At 43.6% G+C, this 23,150-nt stretch overlaps 1 protein-coding gene across 1 annotated transcript in view; it reads right to left on the minus strand.

Moving 5' to 3' along the window:
• Positions 1 to 23,150, minus strand: part of pkd1l1 (polycystin 1 like 1, transient receptor potential channel interacting) — a 412,439-nt gene that overhangs the window by 197,111 nt on the left and 192,178 nt on the right. Inside the window, exons 22-26 of the mRNA XM_085989354.1 lie at positions 20,131 to 20,556; positions 16,194 to 16,364; positions 8,098 to 8,157; positions 5,598 to 5,690; positions 4,469 to 4,534 (exon numbers count right to left, since the gene is read on the minus strand). Of these exons, the coding sequence (XP_085845480.1) occupies positions 4,469 to 4,534; positions 5,598 to 5,690; positions 8,098 to 8,157; positions 16,194 to 16,364; positions 20,131 to 20,556 (816 nt within the window). The remainder of the gene's footprint in view (positions 1 to 4,468; positions 4,535 to 5,597; positions 5,691 to 8,097; positions 8,158 to 16,193; positions 16,365 to 20,130; positions 20,557 to 23,150) is intronic.

Consider the following 23,150-nt stretch of genomic DNA (forward strand, 5'->3'; position numbering starts at 1 on the left):
CCCCCACCCTCCACTGAAACAAAAAATGTGTCAAAGGTTTCTTTGTGAAGATGGTACCTCTTTAAATCTCTAAATAATGTACATAATAGGTCATGCTCAGTAATAAATAATAGTTTCAAGTTTGTGCTTCCAAGAATTTATTGGCAGTACGTCACATCTTCCTGTCAGGTTTCGGTTTACCTGTTATGGAGTACACAATGTCCCCCACATGGGGACACAACCCACTTACCCAAGTCCAGAGAGCTTGGGAGCATGTTTGCAGAGCCTGGTCTTAGGGGGTCTCAAGTGTGTGCAAGGGTGCTGCTGGAATTCAACCAGCTAAAACTGCAGATCGTCACAGAGCGAATCAGTGGTAAGCTTCCCGTTGCTTGTCAAGCTGGCACCACGTTACCCATTAGGGTTTTGAACTGCAGGGTTATCAGAAGCCTATTGGGAAGAATCCTAGACCCCAATGACAGATCTACACTTCCCTGTTCTGTTCGTGAGCCAGTCTGGCTGATCAATCATCAGCACTGACATGCAGATATCCCTGGCTCAGGTATGGGTTTTCGACATCAACCATGAAGCATTGGCTTAGTTTCTAACTTTCTTCGGCAAGCTTGTTGTTTTAAAACCCCTCAACCCCAATCAAACCCTGCCTATCTCCCCTCCTCCAAGGACAATAGTCTTGAGTTGAACTGAGAAGATAAGATCTCCTAAACTTGAAGCCTTTACAGGATTGAAATTGACAGAGCGCTGCTGAGTATAATGGCCAATGTGACTGATGTGGAACAGTCACATGTTCAAGTCCGAAACCAGTCGGTGCCTGATTTAAGCTGCAGATGCCACTCCAGGCCAAAAAAGAAAAAATGATGAATACAATAAATACAAGACTTGCCCAATAATAGATGGTTTAAAACATACAAAGGATGGGCATATGATAGCTGCACTGGCAGACCCTTAGGGCTGAATTTTGTCAGTGTGGGCGGGCTGGGGCTTGTCAGGTGGAAATCGTGTCAGGATCCCGACTCCTCAGTGATGTGTTGAAAAAGTGGGATTTTCCCCTAATTGGGCACTTGATTTCCTGCATGTGGGAACCACTGGCCCAATTAGTCTTTTCATACAGAAAGTCGCCTCTGATGACGTCATCAATGCTGCTGGATTTAAGGCCTGCAAGCAGCCTTGATTCTTCTGGAGACTGCAAATGCTCTGCAATTTATATGAAGGAGTTGAATTGTGAAAAATGTCAACAATCAAGCAAAAGTGTGCTCCTCGATTTGATGAGCCCTCCCTCCAAGCTCTGGTGCACGGAGCCAGCTGTAATAAGGAGGTGCTGTTCCCTTCCTCAGGGAGAAAAAAGCCACCCCAGCAGACAAACGCTGTGTGGCTGCAAGTGGGCCAGGAGGTCAACTCGATTTCGCTGAGCCGCAGAACCTGGCTGCAATGCAGGAAGAGGTTTCATGACCTTCTCCGCACAGGAAAAGTGAGTACGACTTTCCCATCACCCTCAATCTGATCCCCATCACCTCTCCTCATCAGCACTCTGCTTTGCCAACCTCTTCCTCCACATCCCACTTGACACTTACATCCCTGCACCCTTACCCATTCCCTCTCTCTCTATGGTCACATTCACTTAACTATTCTACCGTGCAGCCCTCACACTCCCTATCACTGTGATGCCATGACAACAACAACTTTCAACACACAGGGAGGGTCCTTTGTATCCTTTAAGCATCTATGCTATGGATTCTCTACACTCACTCCTTCATTCTCACTCAAACTCCACTTGTGTTCCTCATTGCAGGAAAAGAGAGCCAACAATAAGAGGAAAAGAGCCATGACAGGAGGAGGGCCACCCTCAGTAGCCCAGTTCAACCCCTGGGAGGAGGCGGCCCTGGAAATTGCCGGGATCAAGGAGGATACCCAAGTGGGGGACGGACAGACGGGCGCATCACAGCAAGCTGGTGACAGAATAGTTTGGAAGCTCTCTCATTGACATAGCATGAGTCACTGATAATGATTCTGATGTTCTAACAGATTGACTTACGATCATCTGCAATATTCAATGTGCATGTAACCTTGGCCTCACATCTCTAACTCTTTCCTTTACTCCCCAACAGGACCATCGAAAGCCCCCGTCCCCACTATCCAGGAGGAAGAACCTGAGCCTCCAGACTCCTCAGAGGAAGCTGCACCTCTGAGGGCACAGCGTCAGCAGAATTCAGCGCACGCAGCACCAGCGCAGACACTCACACCTCGGTGGGACCTTCGCGAGATAGAGTAGTGTTGTCACCTGGTGTATCACAGCTCACAAGTGAGCATCAGCAGATGGTGGAGACAGGGACAGCAGTGGAGAGTCCTCGTCAGAGGGCGCAGGACTCTGCCAGCTCGGCTCAGCTGCATGTCGACCCTGTGCCTCTGGGTCCATCCAGAAGGAGAGCGGTGCTGGAACTCCAAGAACAGGTGCAGGAGTCTCTGGCAGGTGTTGTCTCCAGGGTCGCTGCAAGTGTGGAGCCAATGGAGGAGTCCATCGCGAACATGAGCAGAGCCTTTGTGGAGGCACTGGTGCAAGAATGCATCACCGCGGAAAGGATGGCAACCTACGTGGAAAGGATGGCTACCTCCATGGTAAGGCTCGCTGCCATAGGGGAGAGGATAGCTACGGTAGAGGAGAGGATGGCTACGTCCATGGAGGAGCTTAGTCACCAGGGTATTGAAAACATGGTCATTGTGCAGAATAGAATGACATCTCTTGAGGAGCGATGGTCAGCTATTGAGCAAACAAACCAGACCTTCATGCATGTCCTCTGGAGTAGGACTTCCAGTGCAGAAACGGGTCATCATGGTGCCCCTGCAGTGCAGCAAGGTGCTGTCAAGCCACTTGCTAGCTCTGAAGTAGGGCTTACCCATGAGAGGGATGCTGGTGGCAGAGAACAAGGAAGTGGGGGCTCCTCTCCAAGTGCTCACATGACCATGCCACAGCAAAGCCCAACTGAGATGGGCGTCTCAGCCGCTGCACAGCCGCAGGAGCAGCAGACTGTTGGCGATCCCGCACAGTTTCGCCACCCCAGAGGACGTCCGCCAGAGGCGTCGAGACAGGAGCAGCAAGAGAGTGAGCAAGGGGCCTCCACATCTGCTGAAGCCACAGGGGAAGCACCACGTAGGAACATGCGTAAGAGGAAGATAAAGCACAAGTAGTCACAAGGGTAGTCACTTGGATGCTGTGTTGTTTTGTTTTTGGACCAGCCATCATTGTGATTGTATTATAAAGTGTTGTGATGGCAAACTGTTGAAGTTGTGCCTGTGTCATTTCGCAAATGGGACTTTCACATTGAGAGCTTAGGGCGCCTTGCGATTATCAGAATGGTGGTCAGAGTGATAGGATTCTGCAGGTTCTTCTCCATTGTCGATACTCTGGTAAGAAGGAGCGAGACTAAAGTGTTTGATTGTGCAGGCTAAGCAAATCCTGCCAGGATGAGTGCGTCCCTTGCATCCCGGGCAGCAATGTTGTCACGCGCTGGCGCCTTCTGGCCTGTGTATTTTCAGGTGGGTGACTAGCAGCTTAGCACTCCTGTTGATGCTCCTGCTGTTGGTGCTGCTGTTGCTCATGGTTCTGCTGCTGCCGTGGCTGGTCTGCGTCCGAATCTGATGTCCAGGAGGAAAGGAATTAAATATTCGCCATGCTTCTGGAATATGCCTTAGTTGAGGAAGCGCTTAGTCAAGGTGGGGAGAGGGGTTTCCCAGGAGGTCACATTGGAGATGGGTGTCAGGCTCCAAACTTCCACAACACTAAGTATGCCTGCTAAAAGTTCGCCCAGACCTGAAACATCAAAGTTCTGCCACCTGCAAATGATCATTGGTGAAAACGCCTTTGTAATGGTGGAGCTGCAGCTGTGATTAAGCAATCCACTTGTGAGGCCGACAGCATTACCTGGCATGTTCCAGAGGAGGCGTGAAGGATGGGGGGAATGTCTAAAAATCGGAAAGGCCTCTCAAAATGGGATTATAGAGGCAATTAAGTGGTTGTTAAGGGCCTTAAAGGCCTATCCCGCCTCTTGGAGTCGGGGTGGAAAGGGGGTCAGAAAACACGCATTTGGGAAAATTGCTCATAGGCGGGATGGAGGCAGGATCAGGCCCGCCCGCCATTTTTGGTGATTTTAACAACTCACACGCCTCCAATCCCGCCTCCTCGGGCCTGGCAAAATTGAGCCCTTAGACTCCCATCCCAAAGAATCACATTATTGGGATATTTTAAACTCATTAGACATTGCTGGGATAGATTTATTAGCTTTCAACCAGGGACGGAGTATTCCATAGGTGTGGAAGAAAAGTAAGATTCTTGACAAAAATCTGCAGCCTTGATCATCCAGCCATGTATCTGAAGCATGAGGCACAGCAAGAGACAGCAGTAGGAAGTGTAGTAGAAATAGAATCTATTAATCAGAAACTGACAAACTAACTCAATTCTACTCAAAAATTGCGACCATACCTTGAAATCCTGGCCTCCCGCCAGACCCAGAAGTTCCTTCTACTGTGTTATAATGCGTATCATAATCTGCACAAAGAGGAAACCATATAATATATTCAGAGCAAAAAGAGAATATGTAATTGATTACACAATTTAAAGTAAGCTTACTATTGGTTTAGCAGTACTTTTCCCCAGTAATTGTCCATAATTACAGACCTATAACGATGTAAGTTAAAAGCTTAGGTCTGGGAATTTTTACTGACTAATTACATTTGTTATTGTGCCTCTAATATGCAAATCTCTATCATTAAAGAAGTTTGTATCCTTCCAAGATCACATGTTTATTCAATTATAGCTGTTCATAACAATCAGTTATATATTTGACTCCAATGATACCCATTATTTCTGAAAATGCTGGAAACACTCCCAGGTCAGGCAGCATCCGTGGAGAGAGAAAAAAATAAGAGTTAACGTTTAAGGTCGATGACCCTTCGTTGACTCTCTCCACGGATGCTGTCTGACCTGCTGAGTGTTTCCAGCATTTTCTGTTGTTATTTCAGATTTCCAGCATCCGCAGTATTTTGCTATCCCATTATTTCTGATCAGTGCATTGCATCATTAAGGCTGTTGTAAATAAACATCTGGTCCATCGGGATTTCGAAAGGGAAAAGACAAATAAAGTTTCCGATAGAGATCCATGATTGCAAAGCTAGAAATAGAAGGGATTTTACATGACCAGTGAAAACAAAGGGGAACATAAAAGATTGAATGTAAAATCTATTCAGTAATAAAAACAGAAAATGCTGGTAGGTCAGGCAGCATCTGTGGAGAGAGAAACAGTTAAAATTTCAGGTCAATGGCCTTTCATGAGATATTTCCATGTTGTACAAAGAAGCAGCTAATTGGTTAATAACCTGTGAATGAATGTTTTTAAACTGGAAAAAGGTCAAAGTTGCTGGCCATCTCAATCAAAAAGTGTTAGACGCAAGGCGAGAACAACTTCTGCAAAATAGACAAGAGCAAAGTGGACTTATTATGGAAGAAACTGGTTGGAAAATGCAGCAGGTACCTAAAGTCTGAAACTGAGAAAGGCAATGTTCATACAGATTGACCAAGAGGAAAATGAGATACTATTCCTGAAATCCCTTACCTGAAGAATCAGTGGAGTTCCCTGTTGTGTTAGAAGAACCTTCTCCAAAGACACGTCCACTAATGTTGACATTGGTGCTGTTGCTGACAGTTGCTGAACATAAAAACAAGTCAAGTACTGAGGCAAGAGTGTACGACAGCAAGTCAGTTTTCAGTTGTATATATCTTAATCTTCCCCAACAAGTCGAATTTTGAAAACAAACACAGCCTCTTTTGGCAAAATATAGGAAGTCAGGCAGGAGCGGAAAGGAGGAGTGAAATTGGTTTAAAGTGAAGCGGTCTCTGGCCCTTAGGGGGAGCGAATGGGGGGGTTAAAGATGAGGTGAGTGATAAATGAGCAAGAGGAAAGGGAAGATAAAAAGATTGAGTGGGTAATTCACAGGTGGTGGTTACAATGGGAGTGAAGGTACGGTGGGAAGGGGAATGGGTAGTGACAACGTGAAAGTGTAAAAGATGTAGCTAGGAGGCGGAAGGTAATACAAGAAGGGAGAAGGTATGGGAGGCGGACCACTGAGGACTACATTTTCTCTATAGCCTCCACTCCAAATGCAGTCTGCAGCTGTTGGTGGTTCCTTTCCCTGCCATCTCACATCATTACCACCCACTTCCTCTCATCCAAGAAGAAAACAAGAAAAGCATAGAGAGACATGCAAGAAGAAGAATTATGTAGAGAGAAACAGAAGAGACAATGTGACTCAGAGGAGGAGAGATTGAGAAAGAAACAGCAACAAGATGACAGCGTAGACAGGTAAGAAAGAGAAGGTATTTTTGGTCTTATTTTGTGCAATGCCACGAAAGATTGACTAAGGATATCATTAAAATCTTATGTCTGTACACACTGTCAATTTTATTCATTATAAATTGCTTTGTCATTATTTATAATGGAAATTGATTCTGTAAACTTGTCATGCTGTAGTTAACACCTGCCCACTAATGGAGATGCTGCATTGCTGCCAGTGACGGGAGATTGTAATCATAGCATAAGTTTACAGAGGACAAGCTGGAGAAGCTTGAAAGGGATCAAAAGAAATAAATCCCCAGGCTTCGATGTCATTTGTCCTAGTGTTCAGAGAAATGTGGGACACACTGACAATTATAAGGAAGTCAATGGGCCCTTGGGATACACCAATAGACTGGAAACAGGCTAACGTGATGCCCATATTCAAAAAGGGTGACAAAACAGATACAGGCAACTACAGACCCATTAGTCTTACGTATTTCTATATTAAATAATAAAATCGATCAGGAGTAAACTTGAGGACTGTCTGTACAGCAACAACCTTGTAAACAGCAGTCTCACACATGAAAGATTACCAATTAAGCTCAAAGCTGTGAGGATTCAGCACAAACTTAGCTGGAGATGGAGCACGCGGTGTCCACCGGCACGCTCGAGGCCTTCCGCGACCGAGGGACACCGGAGGGACTGGAGCGCATAACCGCCCATGGGAACAACGTTTTAATTTGATTTGTTAAGGTTTCTTTCAAATTTATGTTAATTTACAGTTTTTATTTGTTGTGCCCCTTTAAAAAGGGGGCGCATGGGTGACTTAATCAGCAATTGTCAGCATGAAGAAGAGTCAACACAAACTTGGCTATAGATGAGAAACTGGCTGAAGGATAGAAAACAGCAGGCACAGGTCAGAGAGGTAATGTCAAGATAGGGAGAAGGACCGAGTGGGGTGTACTCGGGCTCAGTGTTGGGGTGACTAATGTTTATAATTTGCATCAACGACTTGGATTCTGGAACTCAATACAAATTGGTTACATTTGCAAATGATACAAAACTAAGAAAGGCAGTGACATCAAAGTAGGAAGTCCAGAAACTACACAATGAGCTAAACAAAATATGCGAATGGACCAAACAATGGCAGATGAAATTTAATGCAGATAAGTATAAAGTATTGCACACAAGAAGGAATAATGGGTAACATACATACTTCATGAATGATGGTGAACTAACTACGGTTGAAGTTGAAAGAGACCTAGAGGTCTTAGTAGACTGAATGCTCTATATGTCCTGCTAATGCAGAGCAGCAAGCAAGCAACAAAACCAACCGAATGATGAACTACATAATCAAAACAGAAGGCAAGTATAAAAGATAGATAAGTATACAAGTAAGGTAGAAATGTGACAGCCGGGTGTGACACAAATAATACAATAGGAGGAAATAGTTAAGGGGGACAAAACAGGAAGTATGCATATATACATAAACATTTGATTTCAATTGTCATGAATGTCACTTAGTTTGAATATGAAGATAGTCAAAACCCTATTTTTGCAACAGCTGAATGACGATACAAGCACGAAGTGTTTCATCGAGCAACTAGATCAGAAATGTTAAAAAATAGGTCTGACAAGCCAAAATGATTGAAAAAGGCTACAAATGAAGTCCAGAATACATGAACACCTGTGATAAATTAGTGCTTAAAATCCATTTAATACCAGGCAGAGAAGCACATAATGATATCAGTCGTTAGGAAGTAATAAGATTTTAGGCTACCTGGAACTGGCAATCCTGAAATTGTTCCTGAACTGCTCAATCCTCCTCCAGAAAAGGACCCTATAAAACCCACATCGAAGCATGAGAGTTCATGAAATTATATATTTTATTACTCATAATGAGAATATATCTTAATTAGCAATCAGATTATTTTTAACATATTTTCTATATTATTTAAATTGTACAACTTTTAAAACTAGTTATGTGTGCGGGGGAGCAGGAAGAAGCTGATGATTCTTCAAGCTCACAGCTGTTTTTCTATCGCTTTTCCTTCTCAGTAAAGCAAAATAAGAGATGGCCACTTTGATGTGTGGCATAGGTGAAAATTGCATTACAATCTAATCTCAGCACAGCACCTGATCATGTTCTGGTGCAACAAAAGCTTAAGATAATAATCTTTGTTGTGATTATGCCAGGGCACGAAAGAAAAAATGTGACTTCAGGAGCTAAACTGTTCAACATCTGATGTGTAAGTACAACAACGATTACTAAGAATTAATTAGGGATTAGTTGACCAGCTGCAATAAAGTAATGTGGTTTGAATGTGACATCAGCAACTCAATTACACAAAATAACTTTGGAAAAAGTGGGTTCAACTAAATTTAAAACAGATGATGCCCTACATCCAATCTCCCCATGGCATTATGGTTTACACGCTATATATGCTATTCCCGGGAGAGTTCAAAAGCAGCGGGAGCAGAGCGAGAGTGCCAAAACCCGGGAGAGTTCAAAAGCAGCGGGAGCAGAGCGAGAGCGCCAAAACCCGGGAGAGTTCAAAAGCAGCGGGAGCAGAGCGAGAGCGACAAAACCCAGGAGAGTTCAAAAGCAGCGGGAGCACACTGAGGTACAAAGGTCCGGTGAGTGTAAAGAAGTAAAAAGTGATCGAAGTGTGATGTCACCAGAAAGCAGGTAAGTGATTGGTTGGTGAGTATTTCTCTATTTGTCGCTTTTTTTCCAAACTTGAGCATCTAAATTTAAGTGCCTTGGTGTAGATTAAAAGATATAAGTGTTCCAAATTTTAAAACGAATTAATTAATTGAGATGGGAGACCAGGCAATGTGTTGTTGTTGTTGTTGCATGTGGGAGCTGGTGGACACCAGTGAGGTCCAGGACGACCACATCTGCAGCAAATGTTGGCTGCTCGAGGAACTTCGGCTCAGAGTTGATGAGCTGGAGTCTGAGCTTCAGACACTGTGACACATTAGGGAGGGGGAGCGTTACCTGGACACTATGTTCCAGGGGGCAGTCACACCCACTAGAATAATTACTTCCAATTTGGCCCATGGTTAGGGACAGGAGGGTGTGACTACAAGTGAGGCAGGTATTGGGATCCAGGAGGTAGTGATGGAGGAGCCTCAGCCCTTGGCCTTGTCCAACAGCTACGAGATTCTTGCTCCCTGTGTGGACGAGGCCAGGGACTGCAGGGAGGATGAGCAATCTGACCACAGCACGATGGTACAGGGAGCCATTCAAGTGGGGGGAGCAAAAATAAATGTTGTAGTGATTGGGGATAGTATAGTGAGGCGGATAGATACTGTTCTCCGCAGCAGAGCGCGTGAGTCCTGAAGGCTGTGTTGCCTGCCCTGTTCCAGGGTTAAGGATATCTCCTCTGGGCTGGAGAGAAACTTGGAGTGGGAGGGGGAAGTCCAGTTGTCACAAAGAAAGAGGTTCTGCTGAGAGAGTATGAGCAGCTAGGGGCTAAATTAAAAAGCAGAACCACAAAGGTAATAATCTCTGGATTACTACCTGAGCCACGAGCGAATTTGCATAGGGTAAGATCAGAGAAATGAACGAGTGGCTCAAAGACTGGTGTGGGAGAAATGGGTTTCGACTTGTGGGGCACTGGCACCAGTACTGGGATAAGAGGGAGCTGTTCCGTTTGGACGGGCTTCACTTGAACCATGCTGGGGCTAGAGTCCTGGCGAATCGAATAACTAGGGCTGTAGAGAGGGCTTTAAACTAAATAGAGGGGGGGAGGATAGAACATAAGAACATAAGAAATAGGAACAGGAGTAGGCCAATCGGCCCCTCGAGCCTGCTCCACCATTCAATAAGGTCATGGCTGGTCTGATCCTAACCTCAAATCTACTATCACTCTCCATCCCACCCGAACCCATGTGATCTCCCGGGAGAGGCGAAAAACCAAATTAAAAAAAACAATGGCCAATTTGGGAGAAAAAATCTGGGAAATTCCTCTCCGACCCATCTAGGCGATTGCAACTCGTCCAGGAGATCACTCTGTCCCTATATTTTCTACAGTACTTACCTTCTGTAAAGGCGATCTTCACCCCAGCCAGGAACAGGAATAAAACCATCTCCTGAAATCTAACACAGAATTAGAACACAAGAAGTAGGAGCAGAACCAGGCTACACAGCCCCTGGGCCCACTCCACTACCCACAGGGCCATGACCATTCCGAACCTAGACTCATGTCCAATTTCCTGCCCTCTCCGTAACCCTTAATTCCCTTTACTTCTAGGAAACTATCTATTTCTGTTTTTAATTTATTTAATGATGTAGCTTCCACAGCAATCTGGGGCAGCAAATTCCACAAACCTACCACCCTCTGAGTGAAGAAGTTTCTCCTCATCTCAGTTTTGAAAGAGCAGCCCCTTATTCTAAGATTATGCCCCCTAGTTCTAGTTTCACCCATCATTGGGAACATCCTCACCGCATCCACCCGATCAAGCCCCTTCACAATCTTATATGTTTCAATAAGATCGCCTCTCATTCTTCTGAACTCCAATGAGTAGAGTCCCAATCTACTCAACCTCTCATCATATGTCCACCCCCTCATCCCCAGAATTAACCGAGTGAACCTTCTTTGTACTGACTCGAGAGCAAGTATGTCTTCTCTTAAGTATGGACACCAAAACTGTATGTAGTATTCCAGGTGCGGTCTCACCAATACCTTGTACAACTGCAGCAATACCTCCCTGTTTTTATATTCTATCCACCTAGCAATAAAAGCCAACATTCCATTGGCCTTCTTGATCACTTGCTGCACCTGCATACTAACTTTTTGAGTTTCATGCACCAGGACCCCCAGATCCCTTTGTACTTCAGTACTTTCCAGTTTCTTGCCATTAAGGTAATAACTTGCTCTATGATTTTTCCTGCCAAAGTGCATAACCTCACACTTTCCCGTATTGTATTCCATCTGCCAAATCTCTGCCCACTTACTTAGCCTGTCTATGTCCCCTTGCAGGTTTTTTATGTCCTCCTCACTCACTACTTTCCCTCCCATCTTTGTATCATCTGCAAACTTTGGATCCAGGTGAGCGGGAAAATGAAAAGTCAATGAGAAATGAGAAAGCAATAGAGCAGGCTAGACATGGGGGAAATAATAACCAGAGTGTGACAGGAAGGGACAGAATGTTTAAAAATAAGAGTGTAATAGAAAAAAAGGCCAAAACAAGGAAAAATGGTAAAAAGACAAAGTTAAAAGCTCTATATCTAAATGCACACAGCATTCCTAACAAGATAAATAAGTTGACGGCACAAATAGATACAAATAGGTATGATCTGATCGCAATTACAGAGACGTGGTTGCAAGGCGACCAGGGCTGGGAACTGAATATTCGGAAGGATAGAAAGGAAGGAAAGGGAGGTGGGGTGGCTTTGTTGGTAAAAGATGGGATCAGTGCAGTGGTGAGAAGTGATATTAGTTCAGAAGATCAAGATGTAGAATCGGTTTGGGTGGAGATAAAAAATAATAAGGGGACAAAGTCTCTGATGGGCGTAGTCTACAGGCCCCTGAACAGTAGCAATGCTGTTGGACAGAGTATAAATCAACAAATAATGGAGGCCTGTAAAAAAGGTATGGTAATAATCATGGGGGATTTTAATCTCCATATTGATTGGACAAATCAAATTGGCCATGGTAGCCTAGAGGAGGAGTTCATAGAGTGTATCCGGGATGGTTTCCTAGAACAGGATGTAATGGAACCAACCAGGGAGCAGGCTATCTTGGATCTGGTACTATGAAATGAGACAGAATTAATAAATGATCTCATAGAAAAGGATTCTCTAGGAAAGAGTGATCGTAGCATGGTTGAATTTCAAATTCAGTTGGAGGGTGAGAAAGTTGTATCCCAAACCAGTGTCCTGATCTTAAACAAAAGCAATTACAATGGCATGAGGGCAGAACTGGCAAAAGTAGACTGGAAAAACAAATTAAAGGGTAAGAAAGTTGAAATGCAGTGGCAGACATTTAAGGAGATATTTGATAACTCTCAACAAAAATATATTCCAGTGAGAAAGAAAGATTTTAAGAGAACGGAGCACCATCCGTGGCTAACTAAGGAAGTAAAGGATGGTATCAAATTGAAAATGAAGGCATACAATGTTGCCAAGATTAGTGGGAGATCAGAGGATTGGGACATTTTTTAAAACCAGCAAAGGATGACTAAAAATATAATAAAGAGCGAGAAGATGAATTATGAGAGTAAGCTGGCAAGAAACATTAAAACAGATAGTAAGAGCTTCTACAGGTATATAAAAAGGAAGAGGTTTGCTAAAGTAAACGTTGGTCTCTTAGAGGATACGATTGGGGAATTAATAATGGGGAACGGGGAACTGGCAGAGAATCTGAACAAATATTTTGCATCTGTCTTCACTGTAGAAGACACTAACAACATCCCAATAATGGATAATCAAGGGGCCACAGGGAGAGGGGAACTAAAGACAATCACTATTACTAAGGAAATAGTACTCAGTAAAATAATGGAACTAAAAGGCGACAGGTCCCCTGGACCAGATGGCCTGCATTCCAGGGTCTTAAAAGAAGTGGCTGCAGAGATAGTGGATGCATTGATTGCAATATACCAAAATTCCCTGGACTCTGGAGAGGTCCCAGCGGATTGGAAAACTGTTAATGTAACACCCCTATTTAAGAAAGGTGGGAGACAGAAATCAGAAAACTATAGACCAGTTAGCCTAACATCTGTCATTGGGAAAATGCTGGAGTCCTTCATTAAGGAAGCAGTAGCAGGGCATTTAGAAAAACATACTGCAGTCAAACAGAGTCAGCATGGTTTTAGGAAAGGGAAATCATGTTTTAACAAATTTGCTGGAGTTCTTTAAGGATGTAACAAGCAGGGTGGACAAGGGTGAGCCAGTGGATGTGGTGTATTTGGATTTCCAGAAGGCATTCGATAAGGTGCCACATAAAAGGTTACTGCATAAGATAAGAGCTCACGGAGTTCGGGGTAACATCTTAGCCTGGATAGAGAATTGGCTAACTAACAGAAAGCAGAGAGTCAGGATAAATGGGTCATTTTCTGGTTGGCAAACGGTAACTAGTGGGGTGCCACAAGGATCGGTGCTGGGGCCCCAACTATTTACAATTTACATTAATGACTTGGATGAAGGGATCGAGTGTAATGTAGCCAAGTTTGCGGATGATACAAAGATGGGTGAGAAAGCAAGTTGTGCAGAGGACTCAAAGAATCTGCAAAGGGATATAGACAGGCTAGGTAAGTGGGCAAACATTTGGCAGATGGAGTATAATGTGGGAAAATGCGAGATTATCCACTTTGGCAGGAAAAATAAAAAAGCAAACTATTATTTAAATAGAGAGAGATTACAAAATGCTGCAGTTCAGAGGGACCTGGGGTCCTTGTGCATGAAACACAAAAAGTTAGCATGCAGGTACAGCAAGTAATCAAAAAGGCAAATGGAATGTTGGCCTTTATTTCAAGGGGGTTGGAGTATAAAAGCAGGGAAGTCCTGCTACAATTGTGCAGGGTATTGGTGAGACCACACCTTGAGTACTGCGTACAGTTTTGGTCTCATTTAAGGAAGGATATACTTGCATTGGAGGCAGTTCAGAGACGATTCACTAGGTTAATTCCAGAGATGAGGGGGTTGACTTATGAGGAAAGGTTGAGCAGGCTGGGCCTATATTCATTGGAATTTAGAAGAATGAGAGGTGATCTTATCGAAACATATAAGATACTGAGGGGACTTGACAGAGTAGATGCAGAGAGGATGTTCCTCTCATGGGGAAATCTAGAACTCGGGGGCACAGTCTCAGAATAAAGGGTCGCCCTTTTAGAACTGAGATGAGGAGGAACTTCTTCTCTCAGAGGGTGGTAAATTTGTGGAATTCTCTGCCCCAGAGCGCTGTGGAGGCTGGGTCATTAAATACATTTAAAGTGGAGAGAGACAAATTTTTGCAAGATAAGGGAGTGAAGGGTTATGGGGAGCGGGCTGGGAAGTGGCTTTGAGCCCAAGATCAGCCATGATCTTATTGAATGGCGGAGCAGGCTCGAGGGTCCAAGTGGCCTATACCTGCTCCTATTCCTTATGTTCTTATGTTTTTGTAATGTGCATTCAATGAAAGCCAGTAGTAGCACAGTCTGAATCACTTACAACTGCAACAACAACTTACAGTTATATAGCATCTTTAACGCAGTAAAATGTCCCAAGGCGCTTCACAGGAGCGTTATCAAACAAAATTTGACATCAAGCCACATAAGGAGATATTAGGGCAGATGAAAGAGGTAGGTTTTAAGGAGCGTCTTAAAGGAGGAAAGAGAGGTAGCAAGGCAGAGGTTTAGGGAGGGAATTCCAGAGGTTAGGGCCTTGGCAGCTGAAGGCATGGCTACCAATGGTAGAGCAATTAAAATCGGGGATGCGCAAGAGGCCAGAATTGGAGGTATCTTGGATGGTTGTAGGGCTGGAGGAGATTACAGAGATAGGGGAGGGGCAAGGCCATGGAGGGATTTGAAAACAGGGATGAGAATTTTAAAATCGAGGTGTTACTCAACCGGGAGCCAAAGTAGGTCAGCAAGCACAGGGATGATGGCTGAACAGGGCTTGGTACGAATTAGGGCACGGGCAGCAGAGTTTTGGCTGAGCTTACATTTATGGAGGGTGGAAGATGGGAGGCCAGCCAGGCGTGCATTGGAATAGTCAAGTCTAGAGGTAACAAAGGCATGGATAAGGGTTTCAGCAGCAGATGGGCTGAAGCGGGGTGGAGTTGGGCGATGCTACAGAGGTGGAAGTAGGTGGTCTTAGTTATGGCGTGGATATGTGGTTGGAAGCTCATCTTGGGGTCAAATACGACACCAAGGTTGCGAATTGTCTGGTTCAGCCTGAGTTGCCAGGGAGAGGGATGGAGACAAAAATTGACACCGAGCCAAAGAAGGAGATGTTAAATTTTCTAATGTCTTGGTGACCAAAAGCTTGGTAGGTTTTTAGAAGGGTGTTAAAGGAGAAGAGAGAGGTAGAGAGGCAGAGAGGTTGAGGGAGGAAATTCCAGAGCTTAGGGCCTAGACAACTGAAGGCACGGCCTCAATGGTAGGGTGAAGGAAGCGGGGGATGGACAAGAGGCCAGAGTTGCAGGAACGCAAAGTTCTCAGAGGATTGTAGGGCTGGAGGAGGTTGCAGAGATAGGAAGGGGTGAGGCCATGGAGGGGTTTGAACATGTGGATGAAAATTTTAAAATGGAAGCTTTCAGGGGATCAATGAGCCAATGTAGGTCAGCGAGCACAAGAGGATGAGTGAACGGGACTTGGTGTGAGTTATGATACAGGCAGCAGAGTTTTGGATGAGCTTAAGTTTATGGAGGGTGGAAGGTGGGAGGTTGGCCAAGAGAGCATTGGGATAGTCGTGTCTGGAGCTAACAAAAGCGTGGACGAGGGTTTCAGCAACAGATGGGCTGAGACGGGGAGCAGATGGGCAATATGAAGTAGAAGAAGATGTGGAGTGGAAAGCTCAGCATCAAATCGGATGGCGTAATTAAGAACAGTCTGCTTCAGCCTGAGACAGTAGCCAGGGAGGGGGATAGAATCAGTGGCTAGGAAATGGAGTTTGTGGTGGGGCCGAACACAATGGCTTCGGTCTTCCCAATGTTTAACTGAATTCAATCCACTGGAACAGACATATGTTAAACACAGTCCATTTTGATTGGCGACCATTAAAATCCAATAAAACATGTTACTGACCCTTTCCCCACAAAAGAATGTTATACTAAAATTGTACAATTCTGTTTTTCATTGATGAGCAGAGAATCAAATTAGCAACTAAAAAAAATTAAGGAAACCTTTTATTGTCCAAGATAATCATTCACACTAATACTTTCACTTTACCTCCCCTTTCAATGACTCCACTCTCTGAGATGTCACGCTGGGATCCATTGCTTTCCAGGCTGGGATCATTTTTACTGGGAGAAGCAGTTCGAGGCATTGCTGAGATTGGCAATCTCTCAGAAATGAAAGAGAAGTTCTGACTGCTGATTGCATTCAGAGTTTCAGTAACATCTAAAACAAAATGTAATGACATAAATGTGCAGTCACTTTGAAATACAAGAGTGTACATCACTGAGCTACTTTCACAGAGTTCTCCTGTTGAGTAGACAATGGGCTTGACCTAACGCCATTGGTATTGCAGGATGCAGGGAATGGAGCATTTCCAAAACCTTATGTAATTATCAACAGTACAGATTAAAAAGTAGATGAAACATATACTGAAATACAAAATATAACTTGGGCGCATTCAGTTTTAAAGTTGCAGCAACTGGCTACTTTAAGATTACTTCAAAAAGTAAGAGCTTGACAGTAAAAAACCTTAATTATCTGTAATGTATTATTCATATTCTCTATTACCCAACTGCTAGTATTTCTTTCCTTTCAAAATATTCAGAGTGAGAAGTCACCAACAACAGTCCTCCTGCCAGCATGATAAGCTGGCATTGCACAGCGGATCTTCTGGCTCACAGCTCCCCCACAGAACTAGCCACTGAAATTAGCATTGAGGAGCTGCCAACAAGACCCCTGGAGCTGGTAGCATACTGACTTTGGGGCTCCAAAGTGTCAGCTGTGGCTCAGTTAGTAGCACACTCGCCTGAGTCGGAAGGTTGTGGGTTTAAGTCCCACTCCAGGGACTTGAGCACATAAAGCTAGGCTGACACTCCAGTGCAGTACTGAGGGAATGCTGCACTGTCGGAGGTGCTGTCTTTCGAATGAGATGTTAAACCGAGGCCCTGTCTGCTCTCTCAGGTGGACGTAAATTATCCCATGGCACTATTTCAAAGAAGAGCAAGAGTTATCCCCAGTGCCCTGGCCAATATTTATCCCTCAACCAACATAACAAAAATTATCTGGTCATTATCACATTGCTGTTTGTGGGACCTTGCTGTGCGCAAATTGACTGCCACGTTTCCCACATTACAACAGTGACTCCACTTCAAAAGTACTTCATTGACTGTAAAGCGCTTTGAGATGTCCGGTGGTTGTGAAAGGTGCTATATAAATGCTAGTTTTTCTTTTCTTTCTCCACTTCTATAAGTTGTGCCCATGACTGGTATTAGGGGAGTATGCTTTCTAGGTTCTCTCAGGTCTTTGATAGGTCCAATGGCTGGAGTTACATGTCGGCTATGGGGGGAGCCAGAAGCAGATAGATCACCTGGTGATTAGCTGTTTCAGCACTATCTAATCTTTTCAGCAGGAGTAACAGATATAGGTGCTGTTGGACAGGACTAAGGCAGGTAGGTGGATAGATCCAGTGCGCTCCAATGGCAAAATAGCAATCGATAGTATAATTTAGTTATTTCCTCAAGTCAATTTCCACTACCCACCAGATGCGTCCAGTCCATTATAATAGATAATCAAGGTTTTACTGTACAAAGACGAGTTTGATTTTATAAACTTTTTCATTTAACCAGACTACACTTCATATTAGGCAGATAAATTCAAATTTCAAAATTATTAGCATATAGAGGCAACTTGCTGTGACTTGACATGGTACAGGTATTTCAAGTTGCAATAATGTAGTCTGTGCATAGCACACACGTCCTATACATTCATCTACTTCTTGTTGACACTATTTTTCGGTCATATTTTTCCTATTACACTTAGTTGATTTGCCTCAAAGTAAAACAGCAGCATGTCAGGACTGAAGAGGAAGAAAGCATACGAATTAAGATTAAGGAGAGCGGCGAGAAAACTGCCAATGAGAAACTACAAGGTATATCAAAGCAACCAATACTAATGACCAGTGAGAAGAACTTGTCAATACTAACTTTAAAAATGTTAAAAAGAAAAAGAGGTGAACCAATCAAATCACTTAAAATATTTTTTGTAAAAATTTTCACAGCCCATTTTTTCTCAGTAATTGAAATTTCTAATTTCCAAAACAAAGTTTTAAACAAAGTGTAAGAATTCAATACAATTATATTTCACAAAATCGTGACTTAATTTGTGTTTTTTCTAATACCCTCTTTCCAGTTTCAACTTGAAGGCCTCAGACTGCCACAAAAGCCCATAATTCAACTCGATATTTTTCCCCCGAAACAGTTGGAAAATTGGCAACCACATCCATGCATTTTGAGCATGAACAGTTTTCAGAATTTCCCAACCTGTACCAGTTGGTTTCGGAGTTGATGTAAAGAGGGATTCCCCTCATCGTTTCAGGATTTGTGAGTTTCTTTGCTTTTCCTGAAGAGCTTTGAGACATAACTGCCATTGGAATCTCAAGACTTTGTTTCAGGCAAGTGTTACATTTAAAACTAGCTGGGGGGAGCCCGGCTTTGCCAGGGCTGTTTTGGGCCGGGTGGTTTAAATCAAGTGCCAGGCTTTGGGGCCCTGTCTGTGTCCCTTTGTGAATGTGCTGCCGGGCAACATTTCTACCTTTTAATACCTTGAAAGATGAAAGTGAAAGTAATTAACTGCCCCTTTTTTATTACGAACTCCTGAGACAGCACCAGTGATTTCTTCACTGATAGTTAGAAAGCAGAACAAAGATTGTTCATTAAGAATGTATTGCTTCTTCTCAGTAAAGGATTTCAATTTATTTTTCCAAGTGATTTAAACCCAGCTGGAAGATGGATTCCTCCTGGTTGGTTGCTATGCATGTTAATCACGGCAAAATCCCACCTCTACATTTTGATTGAAAAAGTTAAAAAATCTTTCTCTCTAAACCATTTTTGGAGCTGTGCAAACAATGAACTTTTGTGTATTTATGACAACATTTTTGTTTGTTTATGAAACTTTATTTTTATTATTAAAGGTTGTATAAATTGGCAAACTCACTAATGGTGCACTAAATGCTTTAAGGCAAGAATCAACGACGATAGAGAAAGTGGTAGAAAGAGTGGCCAGCGGCACAAAAGGTCAGAATGGCTAATAGGTGGGAATGCAGTGGGAGGCTGAAGCCTGATAGTCCAAGAGGGGTCAATGGCAGTTCAGGCCCCATTCTCCTGAGCCTCCCTCCTCTATAAGGATGCCCCCAATGCTCCAGATTCCCAGGACTCTCCTCCCAATGAACCCAGAACCTGTTCTAGTATTCCCAGAATCCCTCTCTGCAGTGCCTCTACACCCCAGGACATACCCCAATTTCCCAGGGCTCCCTGATCCTGGGAACTCCATCAAACCACTGCTCGAACCTAAGGTCCCATCCCAGTAATAACACAATTAGCGCATAACGTCCCTGCTCATCTAAAACCTCTGACTCACTGACAGAAAACCTCTGACTCACTGAGAGTAATGACACAAGACATCTGACAGTAAATGAAAATGTTTTAAAAGCATCTGCAACACTTCAAAATGTCATTTTTTAAATGTAAAAAAGATCTTTGAAAAGGCAGCCAGTCACATCCAATCAACAAACATTCCCAACAGCAGCAAATGCCTAACAGGTTGCAGGAAGTCACGAAGAGCAGCAATTATCTTCTAATTTTATAATTAGATTTTGTTGCCCGAAAAGAACGGAGCTCCTTATCATTATCGTACAATATTTGTTCAGCATGGTATACACAATATAACATTCCTGTCCTTAGAAAACAGCAAATCATCTGATCCACTGTGAGCAAAACAACAGGAGATCTGCTAGTGTTAATAGCAAATCAAAAGCAGAAAACCTTTGCAGTTGGTGTAACCGAGTCTGCACCACACTTTTACAGATCTTCTGGGGAAAAAACTCTTGGAGGCAAATTCAACAAATTTAATGAGGCATTCTGCTATAACTGACAAAAGGAAGAAAACTTCATACACAGATTATACATCAGATTGTGAATTTTAAAAGATTTACCTGAAGCATTAGTGAATGAGGTATTTGCTGACTTAGCAGCTCGTGGAAGTCTTGTGCGAGGTCTCCCACCGGAAATCTGCCCTTCAAGAACTGGAAATGGGAATGGATCTCGTGAGGTAGTGGTTCTTACTATTCTGTTTGTTCTATTAATTATGGAGGTATTGACTGGAGTAACAGGAGGAGTTGAAAGTGTAGTAGTGCTGATAACATTGCCCAAATTGTTTTGACCAGATGGGCCAATCCAAGCACTGAGAGTGCCTTTGCTGTTGCGACTGGCTGTAGACTGAGCACTTTGAGTGCTCGTACTAGCTGTAGCTATTAATGTTCGTATGCTGGAAGTCATACCAGGTTCAGGTGGAGCATCAATCACAATGGGGCCATATATGCTTGACTGTAAATTGTCCACCACCAGTTTACAGAAGGGAACTGTAAAACAAACACACACGCATAAATATTAAAGCATTTGCCAGGCACGAGGGAAAGATTTTAAATATAGAATTAGCTTAGTTCCTTTGAAAAGTAGTGATCAGTTTTTCCTCACTTTTATTAGAAAGTCAGCATCAATTTTGCAGATACTATTAGCAATAATGATGTAAACCACAGATTTCATCAGTAAATAGCCTTCTGTAGTGAAAACCAGATGTAAACAAGGGTCTGAAAAATATAATGAAAATGCACCTTTTCTGCATTGTGCGTGGGTATCTAAGCATTCATGCTTACTAAATAATTAAGACAGAACAACTGTTTAAAAGTTACACACTTACAGAATTTTCAGCAATTTTCACTTGGCTTTCAACCTGGTGTCTCATGAAGTTCTCCTTTATTTTGATCAGCCAGATGTCTAACTTGCATGGAAACCCATCACCATCTTTTAGAGACTCCAAAGCAATCCACATAGGTAAAGCTTCTGGTTGTCTGTTGTAGGTTGTCCACTCTCTTCCCATAGGGACACCCGAATAAATTTAATTGTAGAGGAGATAGGCACAGGTCGCAGAGCCAAGGATTGGGGACCCACAAGTATGCATAGAGGTATTACTGGAATATGAGCACCTGAAACTTCACAAAGCAGTAGTTAACTTCCCACTGCTTGTATAGCCAGGAACACCCTACCCATTGGTTTGCAACATAATTTGTATTTATATAATGCCTTTCATGGACAGAAACATGTTTCATAGAGGAGAAAAAGAGCAGGCACCAAACTGTTGCAGGGTGAATTAGGAAAGGTGACCGCAAGTTTAGACCTGAAGACGCTGCCACAAAAGGCAGTGCAGAGTGAGAGAGAGCTCACAGGAGACCAGAGTCAGAGGACCAGAGAAATGTGATGGAGACATAAGCTAGAGAAGGTGGTAGGGTGGGGTAAGGCCATGAAGGGATTTGTAGATGAGGATGATGATTTTAAATTTTATGTACATCAGTGAGGATGGAGTTGATGCATGAGCAGCACTTAGTACAGGATAGGATATCCACAGTGGAATTTTGGCAACTGAATTTATGAAGAGCAGAGGCCGGAAGGCTGGTAAGAAGGAAATTTTTGAAGTCAAGTCTAAAGGTGACAAGAGTGTGGATCAGAGTTTTGGTGTCAGAGTGTTCAGAGGTTTGGTGGCAGAGTGGCTAAGCTAAGGGCAATGGCAGGCAACGTAGTGCATCTAGAAATAGATGGTTTTGGCATTGGTTTTGATATGGAATTTGAAGCTCAGCTCTATGTCCAAAGCCAAGCTTTCCTGCAGTCTGTGTCAATCTGAGTAAGTAGGTGGAGTTGACAACAAGGATGCCAAGCTTTTGGCTGGCGCCCAAAATAATGGGTTTAATTGTTACAAATTCTGACACACCCACAATTTATTGTCTGACAGACAGGCATTGGTCGTGGGGTTGAAGGAAGTTGTGGAATGGTATAACTGGGTCTCATTGTTATATGTGGAAGTTGACCCTGTCTCAATGGATGGTGTTACTGAGGGATAGGGGATGAAGGTGTGAAAGGCGTAAGTGAAAGAGCTGTTTAGCACATCAACAATGCCAGGGGATGAAGGACAAGAAAAGATGGAGTTCGGAATTAAACAATGAATCGGTAAGGGAGTGGAGGGCAGTTTTTTTCTAGGAGCGAAGGGTAGAATGGTTGGAGATCAGCAAGGAGATGTGGGTAGTAAAGGTTATTTGGAGACAGGGAGGAAAAATCTCAGCCTCCAGTGACAGTCTACTCTTCCAATGTTACCCAATACATCAAATAGGATGAGTAACACTGAACAACCTTGTATCACTCCTCTTTCAGCAGAGACAGGTTTCTCATCTACCCACACATATATTCTGGAGTTGGTAGGGTCTCACGGAATTCCGAGACTGGAGCAGCACTTATTACCTGAATGAGGTGAACAGGATACAAGGGACAGGATCTCTCTCTTTAGAGATCTGTCTTAAGGGTTGCTTTGACTGTAGGGGGTTGCGGATGAACTTTCAGGAAGGGGTCCCATACCTCCAGGTGTTATCCTAGCTTCATTTGCAGTCAGGGGATCACTTGCTTGGCTTGGTATATATCTCACAGGTTCTCTGTATATATGCTTGCTGTGAGGATAATACTGAATTGCTTCAGAGTTGAGGGATGTATTGACTTGCTGTTTGGAGCAAAAACTTGGCAAGCCTGGAAGTGGCAGGGGTTTTCAGGACTCTGCTGATGATTGTCCAACCACCTGACTCATTAATAGGACCTGAAGGTCCATACCCATCATTAGATGCTGGGATTCTTCCCATTCAACTCTAGATAACCTGGCAATGCAGTACTCCAGTGGGAAGGTGGCCGTCACTACACAAACAGGAGGAAGCTTACCAGTAGTTTGTGGTGGTAAGCTGCTTGGTTTTAGCTGTTTAAACTCCAGCAGTAGAACTCCATATGCTTAGGATCCCTAAGCCCTGGTGTCCTGTCAACTCATGCCTAAGCACACTAGGATGTATCCCCCCCGCCCCCCCCCGGCCAGGGAGAAAAAGTGTTTGCTTCATATGAGGCAAACAGAAGTTCTATTCAGTAGTTT

Source organism: Somniosus microcephalus, chromosome 5 (assembly GCF_052327205.1).
Source record: "Somniosus microcephalus isolate GS21.2 chromosome 5, FLI_Smic_1.0, whole genome shotgun sequence".
Classification (NCBI taxonomy): domain Eukaryota; kingdom Metazoa; phylum Chordata; class Chondrichthyes; order Squaliformes; family Somniosidae; genus Somniosus; species Somniosus microcephalus.